Below are 21,949 nucleotides of genomic sequence, written 5' to 3'. Positions count from 1 at the left end.
ACCTTCTTTGGCGTCTCTGCAGAGTGATGGAAGATATAAATATAAAGGAGTGATCCTTTTTCACACTTGTGCACTATTTTTTTCCCTGTTCCTTTCCTGCATCTGGTTTCCTGTCATTCTTGCTCTAATTAAGAAGATATTTGTGTTTAAGGAGAATCTTTTGCTGTTATAATCAACCCCTACTTCTGCCTGCCTGTGAAGTTATAAATCTTCAATCATGTCCCTAGTTGTTCAGTGGCTCCTGTTCACCCTCTTATTTTTCATCTAAAGAATAACAAGCATCTTTGTGTATTTTGAGGCATAGTATGCCATTGATTTTTAAGCAGATCTCCCAATCAATTGAAATCTGTGGGGAAATCTTGTTAATAATCATTATATGGCCTAATTATCATGGAAGGCAGCACATTTGGCAATATCTAGAACTGCTCTTCTAGTTTGAGTGGAAGTGAAAATCCCTAATTACCCCACGGTCTCGCATAGAAATGTAAGAGGAAATCAAAAGGCAAACTTCTTCTGACCTGACTTTTTGTGTGTGTTTTTTCTCACTTTACAGACTGCAATGCAATTGTTCACAAAGGCTGTAAGGAGAGTCTCGCATCCTGTGCAAAAGTCAAAATGAAGGTGAGAGGTTTCATGTCGTCTGCTGAACATGACATTTATTTTGAAGTGTTTTAGCATACAGACATCTTTTGCAACATGTGCAGGAATGGAATTTCCAGTCTGCTGGGCATAATGTCAGAATCCCGTGTTATGGGGGATCATTTTCCTAAACTCTCCTGAAATTTATGATACTCGCCCAAATTGTAGATTAATTCTGCTTCCCTTGCCTGATGTGAATAGGAAAAAATCATATTCTAAGTTTTGTAAAATGCAGTTCTGTTTGTTTAGAGCCAGGGGAAGGCAGGGATGGGGACAAGTGGTGGAGGAAGGGGGAAACAAGGACTGGGACATGGAGCTGAGCACAGGGGAGGGGAAGGATGTTGCTCATCTCCCTCTAGTGACTGTCCCATATAAAGGATGCCAACCTACTACTGCTGTGAGTTACCATGTGAGCCTAAGTGACAGGTCTGTGCTGTGGATCTAAAGACTCCAGCAGTGCTGCTGATTTTATATATATATATATATATATATATAGAGAGAGAGAGAGAGAGAGAGAGAGAGAGAGAGAGAGAGAGAGAGAGAGAGAGAGAGAGAGAGAGAGAGAGAGAGAGAGAGAGAGAGAGAGAGAGAGAGAGAGAGAGAGAGAGAGAGAGAGAGAGAGAGAGGAGTCAATATGGTTCCACAATATAGAATTTGTTTTCTAGGTGTGATTAAAAAAAACCACTAGGATATTACATACAAAAAAAGCCTACTGTATAAGAACATTATGGTTGAAAAGTCAAGCAGTCAAAAGTTAGTAAATACCAGAATTAAGGTTTGCCCTCTGCAAACTTAACTTGCCCTCTTGTGCATATGCATAATGATACAGACTTTACATGATCCACAGGACCCCTGCTTCATTCAGTGCAGAGACTGGACAGTGCTCAGGAAGTGAATCAAACTTGTGTAGTTAGTGTGGCAGCTGTAGGTAGGACTCCTGCCTCATTTGTTGTAGAACTTGGAAGGTGTGTAGTGAATGAGGCTGTGGATTGCAGGAAGAGGAAGGATAGTCTTGTTGTTTAGTCATTCGAATGCCACCCTGCCTCTGCCACAGAGTTCCTTTGTGATGCTAGACAAGTCACTTAAACCAAACTTTTCTAACGTGACCCCTGTGTCCTTCCCTTTCTTGGTGCCTAACTTGAGATCTTGAGGTCTGATTTGCAGAAGTACAACTGAAGTCAGTGGGAGCTCTGTTCTGAAGAGATATAGTGCTATGTTCTCCGAAGAATCAGGCTACGGGCATCTCAAATCAGACACCCACAATTAATGGACACTTTGACATTACTGCTTCCGTGCCTTAGTTTCCCATTAGTAAAACGGTAAAAAAGAAGAAGAATTGAGTAAACTACTCTAACCTACACTCCATATTCCCCAAATCAGAAGAGTTTGCCCATATTTACCCTTGACTACACTACTGGGAGTAACAATACCTTACCTCATGGGGTGTGTGAAGATCAACTAATTAACATTTGTGAAACACTCAGGTGCTACATTGAAAAGGCCATCAGGAGATCAATGCTTCTCTATACAGAGTAGGGTTTGAATAGCGTGCAGTAATCACAGCGTGGAGCCACGCATTGATCAATGAGGATAAAACAGATACTATAGCAGTTCGTTAATAGAGCACCTCTTCTCCTGTGCATCTCCATGTGACCGGAGTGAGCATGTACCATCCCCACCGAGCAACTGAGCACGCTGCAGCCCAGGGCTGCACTGGATTTCCCCTGCTATTGCTCCTCCTGTTACCAGGGGCCGCTGTGGCCGTGGGCACAGGAACCCAGAGCAGGAAGATACTCTCTTCTGCGCCCTCCACACTCCCCTGGCAGCAGGGAGAGGAGCCGGGCCTGGGTGCGGTGGGTACGGTGAGCAGGGAGATTGGGATGAGGTTGCAATGAAATATAGAATAGCTCCCCAGTCTGTGAGCACTGTCCATCCTGTGCACTGAATGAGGCATGGATCCTATAGAAACAATAGCATCTGTTCCTGTAACTAGATTACAACATAATGCATGTGCACCATGGAGCCAAATTAAGGTCACATGGGCAACCTTAATTTTGGCATTTTTTCACTTTTAAGTGCTAGACTTCGCAACTTTAATATTCTTTCAAGGCAGTTTTTGTATGTTAATATAGATGAACACCTCTGATTGGAATTCATGGTTGTCCCATGTGCGGGGAGCCCCCTTCTCATCCTGGTTCGCCAAGCCACCATGCTCTTCTTGTTCAAGGCTTTCGCTCCTGTCTTTAAATCATAAGCTGTTGGAGGCAAGGACTGTGTTCACCGTGCTGAGCACATTGCTACATTTAACAGCTAGCCACTACAATTATGTATACTGTTCCCTCAGTGATCCTTTTGGCTTTAATACACTTAGCTATCTAGCAATATCAGAACTATATCAGGATTATTGTCTCCCTATTTTACTTCTTATTGCAAATATTTTTCCATATTTGATTGTATACCTTGTGATGGCTTGGACTGTATCACCATGCTGAAGATGCTGCTGCTTGTAGATACCCAGGGCACTGTATCTGGGATCTAAGCTGTTCTGAGGGAACTCGGAATGGTGTTACTGCGTAATTAAAATAAGGTGTCTGTGGATATACACAGCCCTTTATTTATGTTGGGCGGGAAAAATTAAACCTCTCTCTTTTTCTTTCAGATACAAAAAGGGATGCTTCAGGCACACGATACCTCTTCGTTACCCACAGTAATTATGAGAAACAAGAGTAAGAAGCCTTCCCTTCCCTCTTTTCTGGTGTAGCTCCCTAAAAGTTGCTATTTTTCATTGTATTCAGTATAATCTTTTACCATGGTGTTCAACTGTTATCCATTTCAATACGATGAAAGAGAAAACATTTTAGGATGCAGAAGTAAAGTGATTATATCCTGTGTGATAAGCAACGTTTGGGATTTTAGAGGCATTGCTCATGTTGTGCAAATGGTTGGCCCAGTTCTGTGGTACCCATATAAGCTTATGCAGATACAAGCTATGGAAGAAAGAGGCCATGTTTTCCGTATTGGAGACAGTATTTTTAATGATCCAGCTCTTTTCTGTTGGTTACACAATGCAATGGAGCTAGAATTTGGCTGTAGCTGGCCAGCTGAGAATTCTCCTGGAGTGAGTGAACTCTCAGCTGGAAAGAAGACATCAGAGGTGTTACCTGGGTTATTCATAAACTGGGAGAAAGTTTAAAACAACATTGAACTGAGTGTTTTGTTCAACGGGGAAGTTAAAATGGAAGGGGTAATTCCAAACTGGGCCATTTCAGTAAGCTGTTCTTGTCAGATGGACCAGCAGCACCACTGTGGGAAACAGGAAGGCTGACCAGGGAAAGAAAAAAGAGGGAGTGAGATGCAGGGGCTAGTGATGATGCGGAGAGATGACCAAGCCCTTCTACATAACTGGAGGGTCTTTCTCTCTGCATTGTGTGAACTGATGGATAGTCAGAAACTCAGTCCTAAGAGGGGTCAGGGCAAATCAAGGGTTGGAAGAGCTCGAAGGAGGTGATAAGAGCACCAAGACGAGTTGCTGTAAGTGACTGTTTCAGTCATTTTGTAATAAAGTTCTGCTCAGCTTCCCATGAGAGTATTCCACCCAACCCTCCCTTCCAGCAGGCAGTACAGTGAGGGGTCAAAGATCTTTCCTTCCCCCACTAGGAAAGCCCAGTGTTCCGTCTGGTGTTCTGCTCACCACTTCCCTGCACAGGAACACAAGCGAACAATTGAACAGTCTCACAGAAGATGATGACTGATCATTTACCTTGTTCGTTTTTTCCTATATTGCCGTAGAAGTTATTTATACATAAGAATATTGTGTCTTAAGAGTTTGGAACTGCCCAGATAGGTCAAACAAATATAAATTACGTTGTTCAGTGTAGGCTCCAGACTTACCTGGGGACTACTTCTGAAGTCTTACTCAGGCAGAACTACTCAAGTGCATGAAAATTATGTCCTGAGCAGGGATTTCAGGAATGGGCCCTGTGTTAACAAACCAGTAAAGACAGAGAATGAGGCTAGATTTCAATGGAGCTATAACAATTGATACCAGCTGAAGATCTGCCCCTGATTATTTCTAAGCAAAGAGGAAGTGGATTGTTAGAACCTTGCTTGGTCGAGTCGTCATAATGAGTTTAGCAAGGAGTTTGGATGGTATTTCTTATCAGATATTTGGCATTTCTCTTCTAGCCTCACAACCTAAGGAGCGCCCTCGGTCTGCAATACTTGCCCCTGATGAAAACACAGTAACCTCAATATTCAATAACAGGAGATCACAGCAGACCACAACACTTTCAAAAAGCGTCTCAATACAGAACATTGCAGGGTAAGCCTGTGTGTGTACAGTATGCATAGTGTAAGCAACCTACATTATTCCCCACGTTTCATTAGGAATACATTTATGGGTGTGTGTCACATATATTCTATCACCACATATGCAGAAAGACAAATACTATATACTGTCTGAGGAAAGGGTCAAGATGCAGTTGCTGTGGGAACTATAACTTCAAATTTCCTGTGTGTTGGGAATTAAAATTTTCAACAGTTTGCATGTAATGCAGCCATTCAGAACTCAAGCTGCTAAAAGCTCCATACCATCACACATCATCATGCGTTTTGTCTTTATGTATAAAATAATTACATACACACATGGAGTGCTGCTATACATAAAGAGTTTCCATGATCATTAATTCTCTCTTCCATTTTCCCTAACACCAGTGATTTTAGAAAACCCTGTTGGATGTGTGTTTGCAGAGCTGTGAAGGGGGAAATTATCAAAAGGCTCAGTTTAGAAAAACATCCACAAGATTAACTGCTTATCCAAATGTTATATGAATTTCATTCAGCTAGAACTTTGCATGTACAGACTCTTGAGAGATTTCCAATATTCCTCAGCATTAGCTGAGCTGGAAAAACAGTACCTTGAAAATAAGGCATTGGAATGGCAATACAAAAATGAAAAGTAATTAAATTAAGTTTACCAAACTCTTTCAAACCTCAAATATTCACTTCAGGTTTTAGGGAAATGATTATTTCAGTTAGAAATGTAGATGATCCAGTTTGTTGAGCCCTAATTTGTAGATATTAACACTATATATAAAGTATATAAATACATGCGCACACAACACATATACCTGTGCATAATCGGCAACATTTAGTGCAGCTTTCAGTTTTATTTAAAATTATATTTGTTTTATGTACTTTAAAAAGTGATTGATTTTGAGTTTTGGAGTCCTGACTGGGGTTCTGCATTTCCTTTTTTCTGCAGAGTTGGTAATGATGAAAGCATAATACAGACTTGGAAATTCCTCTCACAGTCAACAGACTCTTTACATAAAATCAGCCGAGTGAATGAATCCACGGAGTCGCTAACTGATGAGGGTAAGAGATCCCAATGTATTTGTACATTTGTTACAGATGCATCCCCAGCAAATGGATGGTCTCAACATTGATTTTTAGAAACACTAAATCCTTTAAAAGTGTTTTGATATCAGATTTGTTTTCTTTGCTGGAAGATTGAAGCTTATTTACATAAGAGAAAGTATAAAGAAAGACAAACAAGCAAGGCCCCATATACTAATTTCTTTATAGGCTAGAGCATTTTAGCCTTTTCTGAGTGGGGGGGAAATATATGAAGCATTTCATTTACATTTAAGTTATGTGGGCGGTGTTTATAGCTCAGAGGTACACCTTCCTCCCCATCTTTCATGCTTTGTCTGTTCTTCCAATCTATTTGTACATCTACATATCCCTATATATTTTACTTTTTTCATATTGGCGGGTTCAAAATATAGTTTAATTTTTTTTCAGTTAAATTTACGAATCAAATGTACATCAAACCAAAAAAGAAGTTATTTTTTAAGCAAGGAGTGCTCTAGGGTATAACTAGTCCTTAAATGTTTTATATCTTAGCCGACGCTGGCCTGAAAAGTACAACATGGTTTTAATTCATTAGGAACTGAACAGAGGACATGATGACAGAGAAATTTCCCAATTGCCAGGAATTCTCACATGTTGTGTCCAGGCAACAAATGAACAATTTCTTTCTAAAATGTACATAATCTTCAGTTCCAGGCACATCAATTATTGCTTTCTAAGCTTGAAAATACAGATTTCACAGCGCGCTCCTTAACGGTTCTGTTAATTTACTGAAGTAAACAAAGGAGGGTAAATTGCATATTAATTACCATGCAATTACATGGTAGATAACTGGTTCTTGCTTGTCTTGTAAACCAGAGTTCAGTATACATAATAATTGTGGACTTTAGCAAGTAACCTATAAAAGTAGTTGTTGCTACTTTTGCGTTGTTTCGTACTTACCCAGTAAAATTCGACATAATTGTTTCCATGTCAGTAAAGGAGAGTGGATATGATGTTTGTGGCATTCAGAACAAAGCCTAAATCTGTAGATTAGGCAATGGGAATTTCAAATGGGACCAGATATCTGTTTATGCTGCTTTTATGCAGGTGCAGACATGAATGAAGGACAGCTCATGGGGGACTTTGAGATGGACTCCAAGCAGCTGGAGGCAGAATCCTGGAGTCAAGTAGTGGACAGCAAGTTTTTGCGGCAGCAAAAGAAGGATATCGTCAAACGGCAAGATGTCATATATGGTGAGATGTTTATTGGTTAAAGAGAAGTGATCTAATTTAGTTCATAGAAACCTCTAGGTTTGGATGGTCTGTTCATATTTTTTAGTTTGTGACTAATTTGGAAACTTTAAGTCAAAGGGAGTTTGCCATTGACTTCACTGGGGCCAGAATTTCACTCTTGGTGTTTACTGGAAATGAAGACCTCCAATGCCATCTTAGTAAGCTTTGGAATTCTGGATTTCACTTACCTTGAACCATCCAAACAAATTGCAACTCCTGGTTTGTCTGGTGATGACCTTTATACACAGTTACCCATGAGTACAGAGTAGTCAATTACTTGTATTAGCATCTTCTCCCCCTTGATATAAGAGTCCTCTTTTGCTACACAGAAAAATAACTATATTGAGAGGAGCAACATGGTGTTTTGGTATTATCATCTGTCTGCAGTGTTCAAATTCTAGCATAATGGTCCCCAAACTTTTTACCTCATCCCCCCGCCCCCCTTGCCCTCTGCCCTCCCTCCCAGCTGCGGTTGGGAGCCAGGTGCCGAGGCTGGGGCCAGGTCTGTGGCTGGGAGCAGAGCCGCAGCTGGGCTGGGACCGGGAGCAGAGCCGCAGCCGGTCCAGGGGCCAGGGCTGGGGCTGGGAGCTGGGGCCAGAGCAGGGTGGGGTTGCACTCCCTCCTCCCCTGTGTGGGGCTGGCCCAGGCCCCACTTCATGCTCTACCCCTCCCGAACGTTCCTCCGTGCCCTCCCTAGAGGGACAGGTCCCACAGTTTGGGGGCCGGTGTTCTAGCAGTAATGAGAGCGAGCACTTGTTCATATAAACAAAGTATGGGGAGGGCTGATCCACCCCCAAGCTATGCCCTACCATGCACTTTGAAAAGAAAAAATGTTTTCACATTGATAATCTAATTAGTAACTATTAAGAGGCAAAAAAAGAATGAAACTGGTATATACCAATGGTATTGGGAAGCCCAAAGTGTTGCATTTAATGTATTACAGGCTGTTTTCCCCTGAGTTCACATGTATAAATCCCAGTAATACTAGTGCAAGTAACACACACATCAGAATGGGGAATTATGACCCCATAGCACTTCATTACATTGTTAGCTTCTATGAGCCCTTCTAACCAGCTAGATCTGGTAAGTGCCTTTCCTTGGCTTATCAATGCCAAGTACTCTGGGTTGATACAGCGCCTCGTCCTAGAAGATAGTAATAATTCTCATGTGCTTCCTGTGTTGGACCTGTCCTTGTCTCATGCAGAGCTGATGCAGACAGAGATGCATCACGTCCGCACTCTGAAGATCATGAGTGATGTGTACAGCAGGGGGATGATGCAGGAGTTGCAGTTTGAACAGCAAATGGTGGAAAAGGTCTTTCCTTGCCTGGATGACTTGCTGAACATCCACAACCAGTTCTTCCAGCGGATTCTGGAGAGGAAGAAAGAGTCCCTGGTGGAAAAAAGTGAAAAGAATTTTGTTATCAAGAGGATAGGAGACATCCTGGTGAATCAGGTGAGTGGTGAGACACCCCTGCATGCTCTAAGCACAAGACTGCAAGCCAGGAACTCCTGAATTACAATTCTCTCTCTTAGGGCAGGTCTACACTTAAAAGGCTGCGTTGGTGCAGCTGCTCTGCTTTAGCGCTTTAATGAAGATGCTCTACACTGACGGGAGAGCTCTCTCTGCTGTCAGTGTAGTTAATCCACCTGAGCAAGAGGCGGTAGCTACATCAGTAGGAGACGCCCTCCCACTGACGTAGCACTGACTACACCAGTGCTTAGGTCGGTATGGATTTTTCACACCCCTGAGCGACACACACCTCTACCCCGATAGAACGCTGTCCTCGGGAGCCAAAAAATCTTAGTGTTATAGGTGATACCGTGTTATATCAAACTTGCTTTGATCTACCAGAGTGCGCAGCCCCCCCCCCCCCCCCGGAGCACTGCTTTACTGTGTTATATCCGAATTTTTGTTATATCATAGAATATCAGGGTTGGAAGGGACCTCAGGAGGTCATCTAGTCCAACCCTCTGCTCAAAGCAGGACCAATCCCAAGGCAGATTTTTGCCCCAGATCCCTAAGTGGCCCCCTCAAGGATTGAACTCACAGCCCTGGGTTTAGCAGGCCAATCGGGTCGTGTTATATCGGGGTAGAGGTGTAGTTATTTATACTGAAGTAGTTCTGTAGTATAGACCTGCCCTTATGCTGTCTTTTTGGTGGCCTAAGGTGAGTCGCATCACCTCTTTGGGTATGTCTACCCAGCAAAGAGAAACCCGTGTCTGGCCCGTGCCAGCCGACTCCGGCTTGTGGGGCTCAGGCTGCGGGGCTGATTCATTGCTGTGTAGACTTCTGGGCTCCAGCCCAAGCCCAATGGGGTGGGAGGGCCCCAGAGCTCAGGTTCCACCCCGAGCCCGGAAGTCAACACAGCAATGGAACAGCACCACGAGTCAGAGTCGGCTGGCACAGGCCAGCCGTGGGTTTTTCTTTGCTGCGTAGACATCTCCTTTGTGCCTCCGCTTCCCTACTTATACAATAGAGATGAGAATAATTGTGCATCTTTGTAAAGGGCTTTGAGCTTTTCAGGTGAAAGGCTTGATGTCAGGTTTGATGCCTGCTTTCTTTGTTTATGCCACATGGACAGAAAAGCATCAGCGCTGGTTACAGTACAGTCTGTAGTTTATTGCACTAAGCTTGGAAGCAGGGGACCTGGATTCCATTTCCTGGGTCTGCTGCAGATTTGCTCTGTGACTCTGGGCAAGCCGCTTCACACCTCTGTGGTTCTTCTCTCCTCCCACCCCCCCCTTTCTCCATCTTGTCTCTTTGGAGTGCCAGCTCTTTGTGGTAGGGTCTCTCACTCTGGGTTTATACAGTGCCTAGTCTCCATTCTGAAAATTCCATAGATTTAGTTTTTTGAAAGCTACACTTTGGGCTAGATTTATACTGACAGTGTAGCCGTCCTTTTCAATGACAGACGGTGCGTGATGCCAAGTGATTGATCCCAAGAACTCAGTGTGGGGGCTATAAGTTTGTTCATGTCTTGCAGTTTTCCGGTGAGAATGGGGAGAGAATGAAGAAAACTTACGGCAAATTCTGCGGGCACCACAACGAGGCTGTAAATTATTTCAAAGACCTGCAGTCAAAAGAGAAGCGGTTTCAGGCATTCATCAAGGTAGGAACTGGTGGGGGATTTGTTGCTGACCCCCGCAGCGTGTGCACACTGCACGTTGGCATGTCTTGGCGAACGCTCCATCGGCAGCATTTTAATTTATGTCTTGTCTTTTTAGAAAAAAATGAGCAGCACGGTGGTGAGGCGCCTGGGGATTCCTGAGTGCATCTTACTAGTAACTCAAAGGATCACAAAGTATCCCGTGATATTACAAAGAATATTACAGTATACCAAAGGTAGAGCCTGTTTCTTTTCCTAAGCACAAGTTTGTTTCCTCTGTATCTTTGTCCAGGACCTTTCCCAGTAAAACTGCCCAACTCAAAATCAGCCAGCAAGCCCAGTGTTTAGTGCCCAGCACTGCTGTAATTAGAGACCTGGGTTTCATTTCCTCCATCAGGGTTTCAAACCTCAGGCTAGACCGGCCTGAGAGTGTTGCAGAGATACAGCACACAGCCTCTGTAGAAGTGAAGTGCCTTGGTATGCTCATCATTACAGCAATCTCTAGCTAATTATGGAGCAACATGCATAGACTCCTGTCTTGTCCACTTTGGATAGTGGCTGCAATACAGGGCCTTGGAGAAGGGGATGGCAAAATAAGGAAGAATAAGATTCTCAGATCTCCAAGAGGATTGACACTCTCCCTTTGAACCTTTCTTCCATCCCAGGAATCCTACATTACCATACTTTTAAATACTGTATTCAAAGAACTTGGCCTCGAATATGAGTCTTTATGGGTGATTTGTGATCAAGTGGTTACGGGTGATAAGTCCTCAATCAACTCTCTAGGGTATTTCTCTGTGTCACACAAGCACCTTTCTGATTCTGCATGATCAACCCATCAGGAGTGGCCACGGAATCTTAACACCTGAGGAGATCAGGGGTTAGGATGGTAGAAACATGTGGGAATAGTCTGCATAGCACATGCTTGCGATGTTCCTGGTTTCTCTCAGTCTCTCACTTAGAGAGCAAAAAGGCTCAGTTTACAGTTTAATCTCACCTGCTATCTGCTAGTGCACTCTGTTTAATCTCTGTGGAAGCCTTTTATTAGGTGAGGATGAGGTGTGGTTTATCTGTGCCACTCCATTTAAGATGGAGTAAACTCCAGAGGTGTTTTTTGTATGATTTCACCCACAAAATCCTCTGGAGAGTGATGTATATGTAATGCTTTTTATCAGCGGGTGTGCATCCTACAGATACATCAACTGACGTAGATTAGCCAAGGAATGGCAGAGACTGACCACTGTGTCTTTATAATCATTAATGTTCTGTAATTCATACCTTTCAAAAATTATGTTTGTTTCTTATAGAATAAATTTATGTTCAGAAGGGACAATCTTGTTGGCCATTATCCTCCTCATACATAGTCGTCTGTCCCATTGGCGTGGTTTATAGAAGTGTGAGTGAGGGTCTCTGGAACGTGAAACAATTTATTTCACAAATGTGTCACTTCATCAAGACCCAAAGAGATGAGAATTTTGCCACTACGAGGGTGGACCATTAATCCAGACCCTTAAAACTTTTATTGCAACTTTACTGAGTGTTCCTAATAGAATCTGGTATTCAAAAATGGCGGCACCTGATTTGCTCGCATAAACAGCTGTATGCACATGCATAATGGATGCATGCCCATTTTTATACATGCAGTCAGGTAGCCATGCACTTGGCAGAGGCTGAAAATGTGGTTCTTATTTACGTTGTCCTAGTTTGCCATAGCTCATGCAGAGTATATTTCCTATGGTTCCCCTTTACTATATAGGTATCTATTTAAGGTTTGTGACAAACTTTTCATTTCTTCTAAATGAAACTTGTCTTGGGAAGATAGTTAAAAATAGCGCATCCATGTGCTATAGCGTTTGATGACTCAGTGGTAAGGGAAAGGGGAGAAGTAAGAAGTTAGGCTCTGCATACTCACAATAAGGGTGAACTGAAATTGAAGTCTCTCTCTCACTCCTTAAGAAAACGAAGTGGAACATCAAGACTTGACCCAGTCACTAAACCTGGTTAAAGATGTGATTGCTGCGGTCAATAGCAAAGTCAGCAACTATGAAAAGAAAACACGTCTTACTGAGATCTACACCCGGACGGACAGCAAGTCCATCATGAGGATGAAGAGCGGCCAGATGTTTGCCAGGGAGGACTTGAGACGTAGGAAGCTCATCCGAGATGGGCCTGTCTCACTGAAGAACACAGCTGGGAGACTGAAAGGTGAGAAAATCCTACAGATCATGCACCCAAAGGATGTACCCTTCCTGTCTCCAGATGATGGCAGGGTTCATCCATCTTGCGACCTGCGACTTCATTCCCTTTCCTTTGGCTTGGTGGTTCCTCTGCCTTTTACACAGGGCTTCTTCTGAAATCGCTGGCCCTTTTATTATTCATATTATTTTATTGATTTTTCTGTTTCTAGAAAGGTGCTTTCGAAGTAAAAACCATGAAAAATCCTTCTCTGTGCTCCTAGTAACACCCTAGATTACTGCCACAAATATTTCTGTTACTGCTCACCATTGATGCTGCTTATTTATTTACCTTCCAAGCTTTGCCCAGCAAGCTAAGTGATGGGTGTGATGGTGAATCCCATGTTTGTACACTGCGGTTTTATACACATCCATTGGCTCTAGGAAATATGCACACTGAATGTGAAACGCAACCATTGCAGTTCCCAGTTTTGCTGCCCAGGAGCAGCACGCAGGGCCGGCTCTAGGCACCAGCAAAACAAGCTGGTGCTTGGGGCGGCACATTTTTAGGGGCGGCATGGCCGGCGCCAGAATGCCGCCCCTAAAAATGTGCCCCGGCCGCCCTAGCTCACCTCCGCTGCTGCCGCTCGCGCGCCGCTGCTCGCCCTCCCTCCCAGGCTCTCAAACCTGGGAGGGAGGGGGAGATCCCGAGCGGCCGCGGCGCGCGAAACAGCTGATTCGCGCGCCGCTGCTCACCCTCCCTCCCAGGTTTGAGAGCCTGGGAGGGAGGGGGAGACTCCGAGTGGCCGCGGCGCGCGCGCCACTTCTCCTCCTCCCTCCTAGGCTTGAGAGCCTGGGGGGAGGAGGCAGGGCTGGGGATTTGGGGAAGGGGCGGAGCTGAGGCGGGGCCGGGGGTGGGGTAAGAAAAAAACGGGGGGGGGGGGGCGGCCAAAATTGTTTCTGCTTGGGGCAGCAAAAATCCTAGAGCCGGCCCTGGCAGCACGACATTTCTATTACTCGCAAGTTCCCTGGAGCTGCTCAGCAGACCCAATATTGCATTACCTGTTACACTGAAGTAAGTCTCCACATTGGGGGCCCGCACTATTTTACTCAGAAATTTCTGAGGCTGCTGCTCCAAACCATTACTGCTTTTCTGTTTCCCTAACGTCCCTGCAACTGTTGTATTCTCTATTACATGCACATTACAGACGAGGGGTAGCCAAATTTACTAGCCCTCCGAGCCGCATACGATAATCTTCAGAAGTTCGAGAGCCAGGCCTGCCTGCTGGGGCTCGGGGCTTCTGCCCTGTGGCGGGGTGGTGGTGCTAGGGGCTTCTGCCCAGCAGGCGCCTCCCTTGGGACAGAAGTCCTGAGCCCCAGCAGGTGCATCCCGGGGACTGAAGCCCCGAGCCCCCACTCCCTGCAGGACAGAAGCCCCATAAAAGAGCCACATGCTGGTTGCTGGATCTCTTGAACTGATTTTCATTCACTAATGTAAATAAAAAAAATGTTAAGGCATTTAGCCCCCAACTCATCAAAGCATTGGGCTTAATTGCTTTGCTGAACTGGGGCCTGAAATCTTTCAAGTGAACTTTGAGATAGGAATCATGTTAGTCATTCTCTCACCCACAAGCAGAAGCTTGCGAGCTGCCTATACTGTACTCCACCCCCTTCAGAAAGGTTGGGCTTGTTTTCGCTCTCCACCAATATCAGGCGTATAATCTTGGTACTTGGGGCTTCAGTAGAGTTTGGCCATCTCTCTTTGGTGTGTGTAGAACAGATATGATGAATGGAAAGTTACCATGTTATGTCTCCAAAGAATGTCTTGATTGCAGAGGTGGAAGTAGAAGGGTTTTTACCAGTGCATCCCTCCATATTCTGTGCCATCGGAGGATAATTTAGATTCCAAATATATGATATGATCTGTTCTGAGGGAAAGTTTAAAGATGGTTTCTAGGTTCCTAGTAGGGCTGTCGAGCGATTAAAAAAATTGTGATTAATCGCACTGTTAAACAATAGAATACCATTTATTTTAAATATTTTTGGATGTTTATTAAATTTTCAAATATATTCATTTCAATTACAACACAAAATACCAAGTGTATAGTGCTCACTTTATATTTATTTTTGATTACAAATAGTTGCACTGTAAAAAACAAAAAAATAGTATTTTTCAGTTCACTTCATACAAGTCCTGTAGTGCAATCTCTTTATCATGAAAGTTGAACGTACAAATGTAGAATTATGTACAAATAAAACCTGCATTCAAAAATAAAACAATGCAAAACTTTAGAGCCTACAAGTCCACTCAGTCCTACTTCTTGGTCAGCCAGTCACTCAGACAAACAAGGTTGTTTACAATTTGCAGGAGATAATACTGCCTGCTTCTTGTGTACAATGTCACCTGAAAGTGAGAACAGGAGTTCGCATGGCACTATTGTATCTGGCGTTGTAAGATATTTACGTGCCAGATGCGCTAAAGATTCATATGTTCCTTCATGCTTCAACCACCATTCCAGAGGACATGCGTCCATGCAGATGATGGGTTCTGCTTGATAATGATCCAAAGCAGAGCGGACCGACGCATGTTCATTTTCATCATCTGAGTCAGATGCCACCAGCAGAAGATTGATTTTCTATTTTGGTGGTTTGGATTCTGTAGTTTCTGCATCTGAGTGTTGCTCTTTTAAGACTTCTGAAAGCATGCGCCACACTCATCCCTCTCAGATTTTGGACTGCACTGAGAATAGCAAAATATAAATGACTCTTTCCTCGTTATCACATTTAAATAAAAGTTGGGGAATCATACTGGTTGAGACAATTTAAACTAAAACAGTTTGGCTAAAATTAAACAGCATTCAGAGTATGCAGTTAAAATAAAAGAAATTCGTTTCCCCTACCATTTTCCTCTCTCTGTAATTAACACTGCCAGTGCTTCTCTGCTGGGTGAACATTACCACCAAGTTGCTGCAAAATGTTTCAGAGTTAGGGAAAACAGCCTGCTTTCTGCTCAGCTCAGCCTGTCCCAACCCACCGAATGCACATAGGGCAGCTGCTTTGCAAAAGGCTAACTACTTGCCCTCCTGAAGTTTGAGTCCAGCAACAGGGAACCTATTGAGCATACCCAAAACTACCACACCCAATTCCAGAAACTTCTGAGTGTGGAAAGCTAATTGTGCATCTGTCTAGCAGCAGTGACCCAGACACAACTCATTCCTACCCACCCACAATAGATCTCTTAAAGAGAGATCTCCCTATTTGGCCTGTGGGTTACACTTTATGAGATCTCTCGATTAGCATAGGTTATATTATGCATTTCCCATAGAAATAATGGCTCCCACTACCAGAGCCAATAGCTAGCCAGTAGAGATGAGTCAGAAGTTCCAGATGGGAAAGCATCCAAAAGTTTAGAACCTGCTTGTCCTAACTTCTGGGATTTGGAACTGGAGCCAGGAGAAACACAGGAATAGCTTTCCTTGACGTATTTTGGTCTTTTCTCCTCTGCACCAAAAGCAGAAAGTGCAGCTGGAAATAAAAACAAACCAAAGTAAAACAAATCTTACCTGAACTTTTACAAACCTCTAAAGAGGTTTGGGTTTGGTTTGAGACTTCGGCAAAAGTTTGGTTCGTATTTGATCTGAAAGGGATCTTGTTCCTTCAAAAAGCCTGGAAGGATTTACGCAGGGGATGAGTTAGCTTTTGAGTTTACCTCATCTGTATATCACAAGGTCTCGTAGTTTATTACACAAACTCTTTGTGCAGTGGGGCTTGGGTGGGGCATCGCACTCAATACTTACTATGTAATCTTGTGATGTATCATGAGGCAACTTGGAAGGTAGCATGTGTATTTTGGGGAAATATCCTTGCTCTGATTCAGAATTTTATATTCATCCTCTTTGCATTTCTTTCTTTTCTCCTTCTTGAGTCAGATTCTCCCCTCTGAGGCACACCCGTTTGGCTCCTCATGAATTCAGAGAGAGCCATATACATCTGTGGGCAGAGTCAACATTAGCTGCTGAAGTTAAAGTGCCTGGGGAAGGAATTGCCGCTGACAAGTGTTGTTACAAGATAATTTGCACCACTCATGAGAGGAGAGCAATAAAACCAAACAGATATTTTGCTTGAGGATAAAAATATAGATTATCTAAATGAATAGGGTGTATGTTCAGTGAACATCCCTTGCTTCCACTTCCCCAATCTTCCATGACTCTCAGAGGGCTTGTGGTTTGGAAAAGAACATCCCAGCAAAGACCGAGTAGATACGATTCCCTCTGACTCCTTTCAGTGGTGATTTTGCCCAGAGGAGTCGCTATAGAGATAGAGGCCATTCTCTTTCCAGGGGCTGAGTATATTGCCTCTGCAATGCTTACAGTTCCTGCTAACTAGGAAGCAAAACACACCAAACAGCAGACTAATCCACTTTCTTAGGGTAGCCCGAATTATCACTCTTATGCTCACCAGGAGCTCTAGAATGCACGGCATTGCTAAATAAAAGGTATTGGTAGGCACTAGAACCAGTGATTGACATAGATAGATATTTGATGGTTAAACCTTGGTGTTTTTTCTCTGTTGTAGAGGTCCAGGCTGTCCTCCTCTCAGATATGCTGATATTCCTTCAGGAAAAGGACCAGAAGTATGTCTTTGCCTCATTGGTAAGGCTTTGGTGTTTTCTCTTCCTTTCTTTTACATAGATGATCCTTGGTATGAATTTAGCAATGAAAGCATGTCACTGCCTGCTACATTCCTTAGTTTTTATTGGACAGATCGCTTTGCATGTAACAGTTTTGTTTCCTTAGCAGACTCCATTATTTTCCTATTGAAAACATGTCTTAATTTCTCCCCCTCCCACTCGGTGATTTCTACAGTGATTTTGAACATTTGGTAATTGGCTCTGAAAATAAGCCTGTCATTGGATACATTTATTCTTCATCAGCCTGTGCAAATCCTGCTCACTTAGGAGGGAAGAACGTGAACTGTGTACAAATGAATCCCAGCAGACAAGACAGACCTAATAAATCAATCTAAAAAGCACAGGAACAAAAGCCTACTGCTGCAATAAAGTTCGAGAAGCTCACAAGGCAGTGTGCTATAGGAATATATTTGTCATGGACCAGTTCATGTAAACAAAAACAGGAGCTTTCGGAGAAAGTCCTAGATGAAAGACAGACGATGAGACATGCTGACCTGATGAAAAAAAAGTGCCAGTGCCCCCAAACCAGTGAATAGCTACGGGTCTGGCAGGGATGCATCTTTCATGCATGCTTCAAAGAGGAGACTTTCTCTGTTCCTCTTGTTCTTCCCATTCACTGAGCCACATTTCCAACCCCCCCGCTGCCAGCGCAGGGCATTTCCTAGCTCTTCAGCTGGCTGTGGTGCACACAAGGGTCATGCTGGCAAACCTCTGCTAAAGCACACCCCCTCCCAAAAAAAAAAAAAAACCCTGTGATTCTGTAAAGACCACAAATGAGCCCATTGGACTATGCATGCCACAGGTGGGAAGAGAAGCTTTCAGTGCTAACAGAGAGATTACACAGAGATATTACAGTGACCCTAACAGCTCATTGCACATAATCTTCCGTGGAATCCTTGATGCAACAGTCTCACAAAAAAGTCTGTAGCGGGAGTCGGCTTTAAGCTACAGAGAACAGGAAGGATTTTGGTGAGATGTGAAGAGAGGATGTGATGCAAGGGTTCCGAGGGAGGGAGAGCAAAGGCAGTGACAGTGAAACAGGGACCAGCAAGCCATACTGAGAGTGGTGATGTGGGATAAAGAGTCCAGGAATAGAGAGCACAGACAGCAGGATGTGAGATCAAAGCAAGTTCTTGGAGAGTCTGGAAAACCACAAAGGCAATTTTTAATTGTATCCAGGGACAGCTGAGGGCAGTTCTTCCTGAATGGTCAGAGGAAGGTGACACCAGCGTTCTGGGCTCAGTGAAATAAATTACTCTCAGAATATACATGTCGGGTGAGGCCAGCACTTCTTTTGGCATGTAGTTGCTAAAGGTGCTCATGAGTAGGAAGGAGGTCTGACTGCAGGTATTAGGAGCTTTTGAGCACTTATTGTCAGCCTAAAGCTCTGGTGCTTTTTGTCTGTCTTCTCACCAATCTTCTCTCATCTGAAGGACCAGAGATCCACTGTAATCTCTCTGAAGAAACTGATTGTACGAGAAGTGGCCCATGAGGAAAAGGGTTTATTCCTAATTACCACCGTTGTGAAAGATCCAGAGATGGTAGAAGTCCATGCCAGCTCCAAGGAGGAACGCAATAGCTGGATACAAATAATTCAGGACACCATTAACACCATGTAAGTTAACACGCTATTCGTTTGATTTAGATGTTTCTCACATGCTTTGTCGTGGTAGTAATTGAGGTGTATCTCTCATGCAGGGACAAAGACGAAGATGAAGGAATCCCTAGTGAATCAGAACTGGAAAAGAGAGTGTTGGACACCAAAGCCAGAGAATTAAAAGGTATGGCTGCTGGGGCTCAGAGAATCGTCGGGTGAAGTTTTGCTAACCTAATGTTGAGTTTTGTGAAACTTTTCCATTCCTGATTTTAACCATGATTTTTCAGGGAAGATAGAAGCCTGCACTTTGCAAACAATTAAAATCCTTGTTGGAAAGTCAGTCTGTCGTGGGTTGTAAGTCTGCCAGGGGCCAGTACCATGGAAAGCTCTGAATCTCCAAAGTTTCAAATTCTGGTCCAAATCTAGAACCCCCAGTTTTCAGTTGGGCTTGAAAGTTGACAGAATGAGTTCTCCCCTCCTCATTGGGACTAAAACAGAACTGCAGCGGAAGTGAAACAACAACGTGTCCTTCAGTACAGGGAGATGACTTCCCATGGGGTGATGGCCTCCACTGGTGCCTTCAGAAAAGACTCTTATAACTCTGATGCAGTACATGTGAGGCACGGGCAGATAGTTGATATGTCAGGTACTCTACTTCTCTTTTGCCTCTATTAGTCAATAGTTCTAGTTCTTTTCAGGTGCCAGCGGCTTTCAGCTGTGAAGAAAATGAATTTTGTGGGCTAGACCAGCATGGTCTAGGAGTGGCAAGATGTTTGGGAGAGGATTAGGGTTTGGGTCCCCGTCTCTCAGCCCTTAGATGTACAGAGAGAGCTGCTGTTGTAATCCCCACCAGCCGGGGCTTGGAGCTACATTCACTGGTTCTTCAGAGAGCCCTCCTCACTAGGGGATTGACCCAACATTCAGGGTGTTTTGGTTGTGGAAGGAGGAGTAAAGAGTGAAGAAAGATACCTATTCAGTACTGTCTCCTCTGCTGCATCATGGGTCGAGCAGATAATATGTGGCTTTGCAAGTATCGCTAGCACAGTTACTTTACTGCACTGTAAAAGCTAAGATGCCATTCAAGTGGGAGCATTGTCACAGGATAGCTGTTTCCTGCTAACAGATAACTACTGTCCCCAGGATGAGATGTGTCGTTTTGAAGCAGGCGCCTTCTGGGACAGAGCTCTGCTGTGCTGACTTTATTTCTGAGACACCAAATGGCCAACGTAGCTGCAGAAATTCTGTTTGCTGGCTGTAGTTGCAGCACAGGTGCAGGGGTGTGTATTTAAATGCGAAGTAAAAAAGCCAACAAGCAGGGCAGAGAGCACAAGGGCGCCCGATCCTGGATTAATGCAAGTACTGCAGCATGGCTGGCAAGTTACTCCTGCCTATGAGTAGACGTGAGGCCAAAGAAATGAGTGCGAATCATAGTGCCTTGGTACCACAAAGAGGAGGACTGTGCCTAGTGCCTACCTATGTTTTCACCCTCAAGTAGCCTCCCCTCAGGTCTGAGATGTAAAAAAAGTCAAAAGCCAAGTGAATACAATCACCTGGGAAGTGCAGTGATCCTCTAGGACTGTTATCCTGCAGCGTTTGCACCATTGTGTTTATGAATTTATATTGAAAACTGAGCATTGAGCAGCCTGCATACTAGAAATGCGATATTGCTGAGAACCCCAGCTCTCTGGGGGTTCGGAAATGTTTCATTGTGGGCATTAGCCCAAAACCGTTTAGAATTTGTTATTTTTTTACTGGTGATTGACTCTGGTATTTGCTGCTTAGAGTAAATATGGTCACACTGTGTCTAAACCTAGATGGTCTGAAATGAGGTTATGACCCCCAACGTGTCTCAAATGCATCTGTGAGATTGACACCTCAGCGATCTGCGTTACTTTCATGCCTCCCAACTTCATTTGGAGAAACAAAGTTTGACTCCATGGGGACTGCTCCTTGTGAGAGCATATAGCTAGGCTTGGAAGGAGTCGTTTTTTATTGGTAAATGTCAATTTCACTCTACACACACCCAAAAAATTGTCCATCAATAAAAATCTAAACCTGCAGCTAGGTGAAGTAAGAAAAGTGCTGCTTGAGAACTTAGAGTTTGATTTGAAGATATTTACTTTGTATATTTTCGACATGTGATGTTGACAATTTGTGTTTTAATTGTTATAAAGTGTCAACTTTTTGAATCTCATCATCTACTGTCATTAAATAATTCTCTGACACTCCCTATTGTCTGACACTGCTCCCCACCCCCACCCCCGCCCCGGTAACTTCCTGCAACAGTGAAAATTTAAATCAATAAAAATGGGAAAAGCCTTAATTTCCTGCAACTGTATACATTTAAATAGATGAAAATTGAAAAAAAAATGCTTAAAAATAAATGTTATTATCCATCAAAATTATAAAAAAAAAATAAAAATAAAAGTCTGCCAAGCCTGCTTATACACTCCACTATCCTGGCACCAACATGGCAGCGACAACACTGAAAGGCCTAAATATAGCTATTCAGATTGTAAGCAGCACACAATTCCTGCTATTCTTTGATTTACCACATGATGGGGCCCATGTCACAGGGATTATTCAGTTTCCTTAGGGTCGCAGTGTTTTCTGTTTTCAATTTGTTTTCCCCTGTTCACCCACAGAACAGCTTCAGCAGAAAGATCAGCAGATCCTAGCGCTGCTGGAGGAAAAGGAGAAGATTTTCCGGGATATCACGGACTGTAGCATGCAAGAGGATGGCTCGGTCTCCAGAGTGCTGTTCAGGTCCAATACGGAGGAGGCACAAAAAGGGGAGACCATTATGAAAAGTGCAATAAACGAGGGTAAACAAACCAAACGGTCCCATTAATTACAGTGTCCAAAACAACAGTGTGGAGTTGAATCCATGAGTGCTCAAATGCCACCTTCAGGAGAATGACCCTTCTCTGATAATGAATAAACAGTAATAATAATATTGAACATAAGTAAAGACACAGTCCCATCCTCCGATAGTAAAGCATGGGAGACAGACAAGGCTCAAATTCAGGAAAGGAAGGGGATGATAATGATCGGTGAGAAGAAAGCAGTAGAGGTACCTGGGAGTCTTCATG

General features: G+C 43.6%; 1 protein-coding gene across 1 annotated transcript in view; it reads left to right on the top strand.

Moving 5' to 3' along the window:
- The window catches only part of AKAP13 (A-kinase anchoring protein 13), a 110,659-nt gene that overhangs the window by 77,821 nt on the left and 10,889 nt on the right, over positions 1 to 21,949 (top strand). Inside the window, exons 10-22 of the mRNA XM_065411485.1 lie at positions 554 to 628; positions 3,309 to 3,365; positions 4,825 to 4,960; positions 5,903 to 6,015; positions 7,102 to 7,248; positions 8,492 to 8,742; positions 10,274 to 10,399; positions 10,515 to 10,632; positions 12,353 to 12,601; positions 17,146 to 17,222; positions 18,694 to 18,875; positions 18,959 to 19,041; positions 21,503 to 21,682. Of these exons, the coding sequence (XP_065267557.1) occupies positions 554 to 628; positions 3,309 to 3,365; positions 4,825 to 4,960; positions 5,903 to 6,015; positions 7,102 to 7,248; positions 8,492 to 8,742; positions 10,274 to 10,399; positions 10,515 to 10,632; positions 12,353 to 12,601; positions 17,146 to 17,222; positions 18,694 to 18,875; positions 18,959 to 19,041; positions 21,503 to 21,682 (1,794 nt within the window). The remainder of the gene's footprint in view (positions 1 to 553; positions 629 to 3,308; positions 3,366 to 4,824; positions 4,961 to 5,902; positions 6,016 to 7,101; positions 7,249 to 8,491; positions 8,743 to 10,273; positions 10,400 to 10,514; positions 10,633 to 12,352; positions 12,602 to 17,145; positions 17,223 to 18,693; positions 18,876 to 18,958; positions 19,042 to 21,502; positions 21,683 to 21,949) is intronic.

This window comes from Emys orbicularis, chromosome 10 (assembly GCF_028017835.1).
Source record: "Emys orbicularis isolate rEmyOrb1 chromosome 10, rEmyOrb1.hap1, whole genome shotgun sequence".
NCBI lineage: Eukaryota > Metazoa > Chordata > Testudines > Emydidae > Emys > Emys orbicularis.
This window is presented reverse-complemented; position numbering and strand designations above follow the sequence as displayed.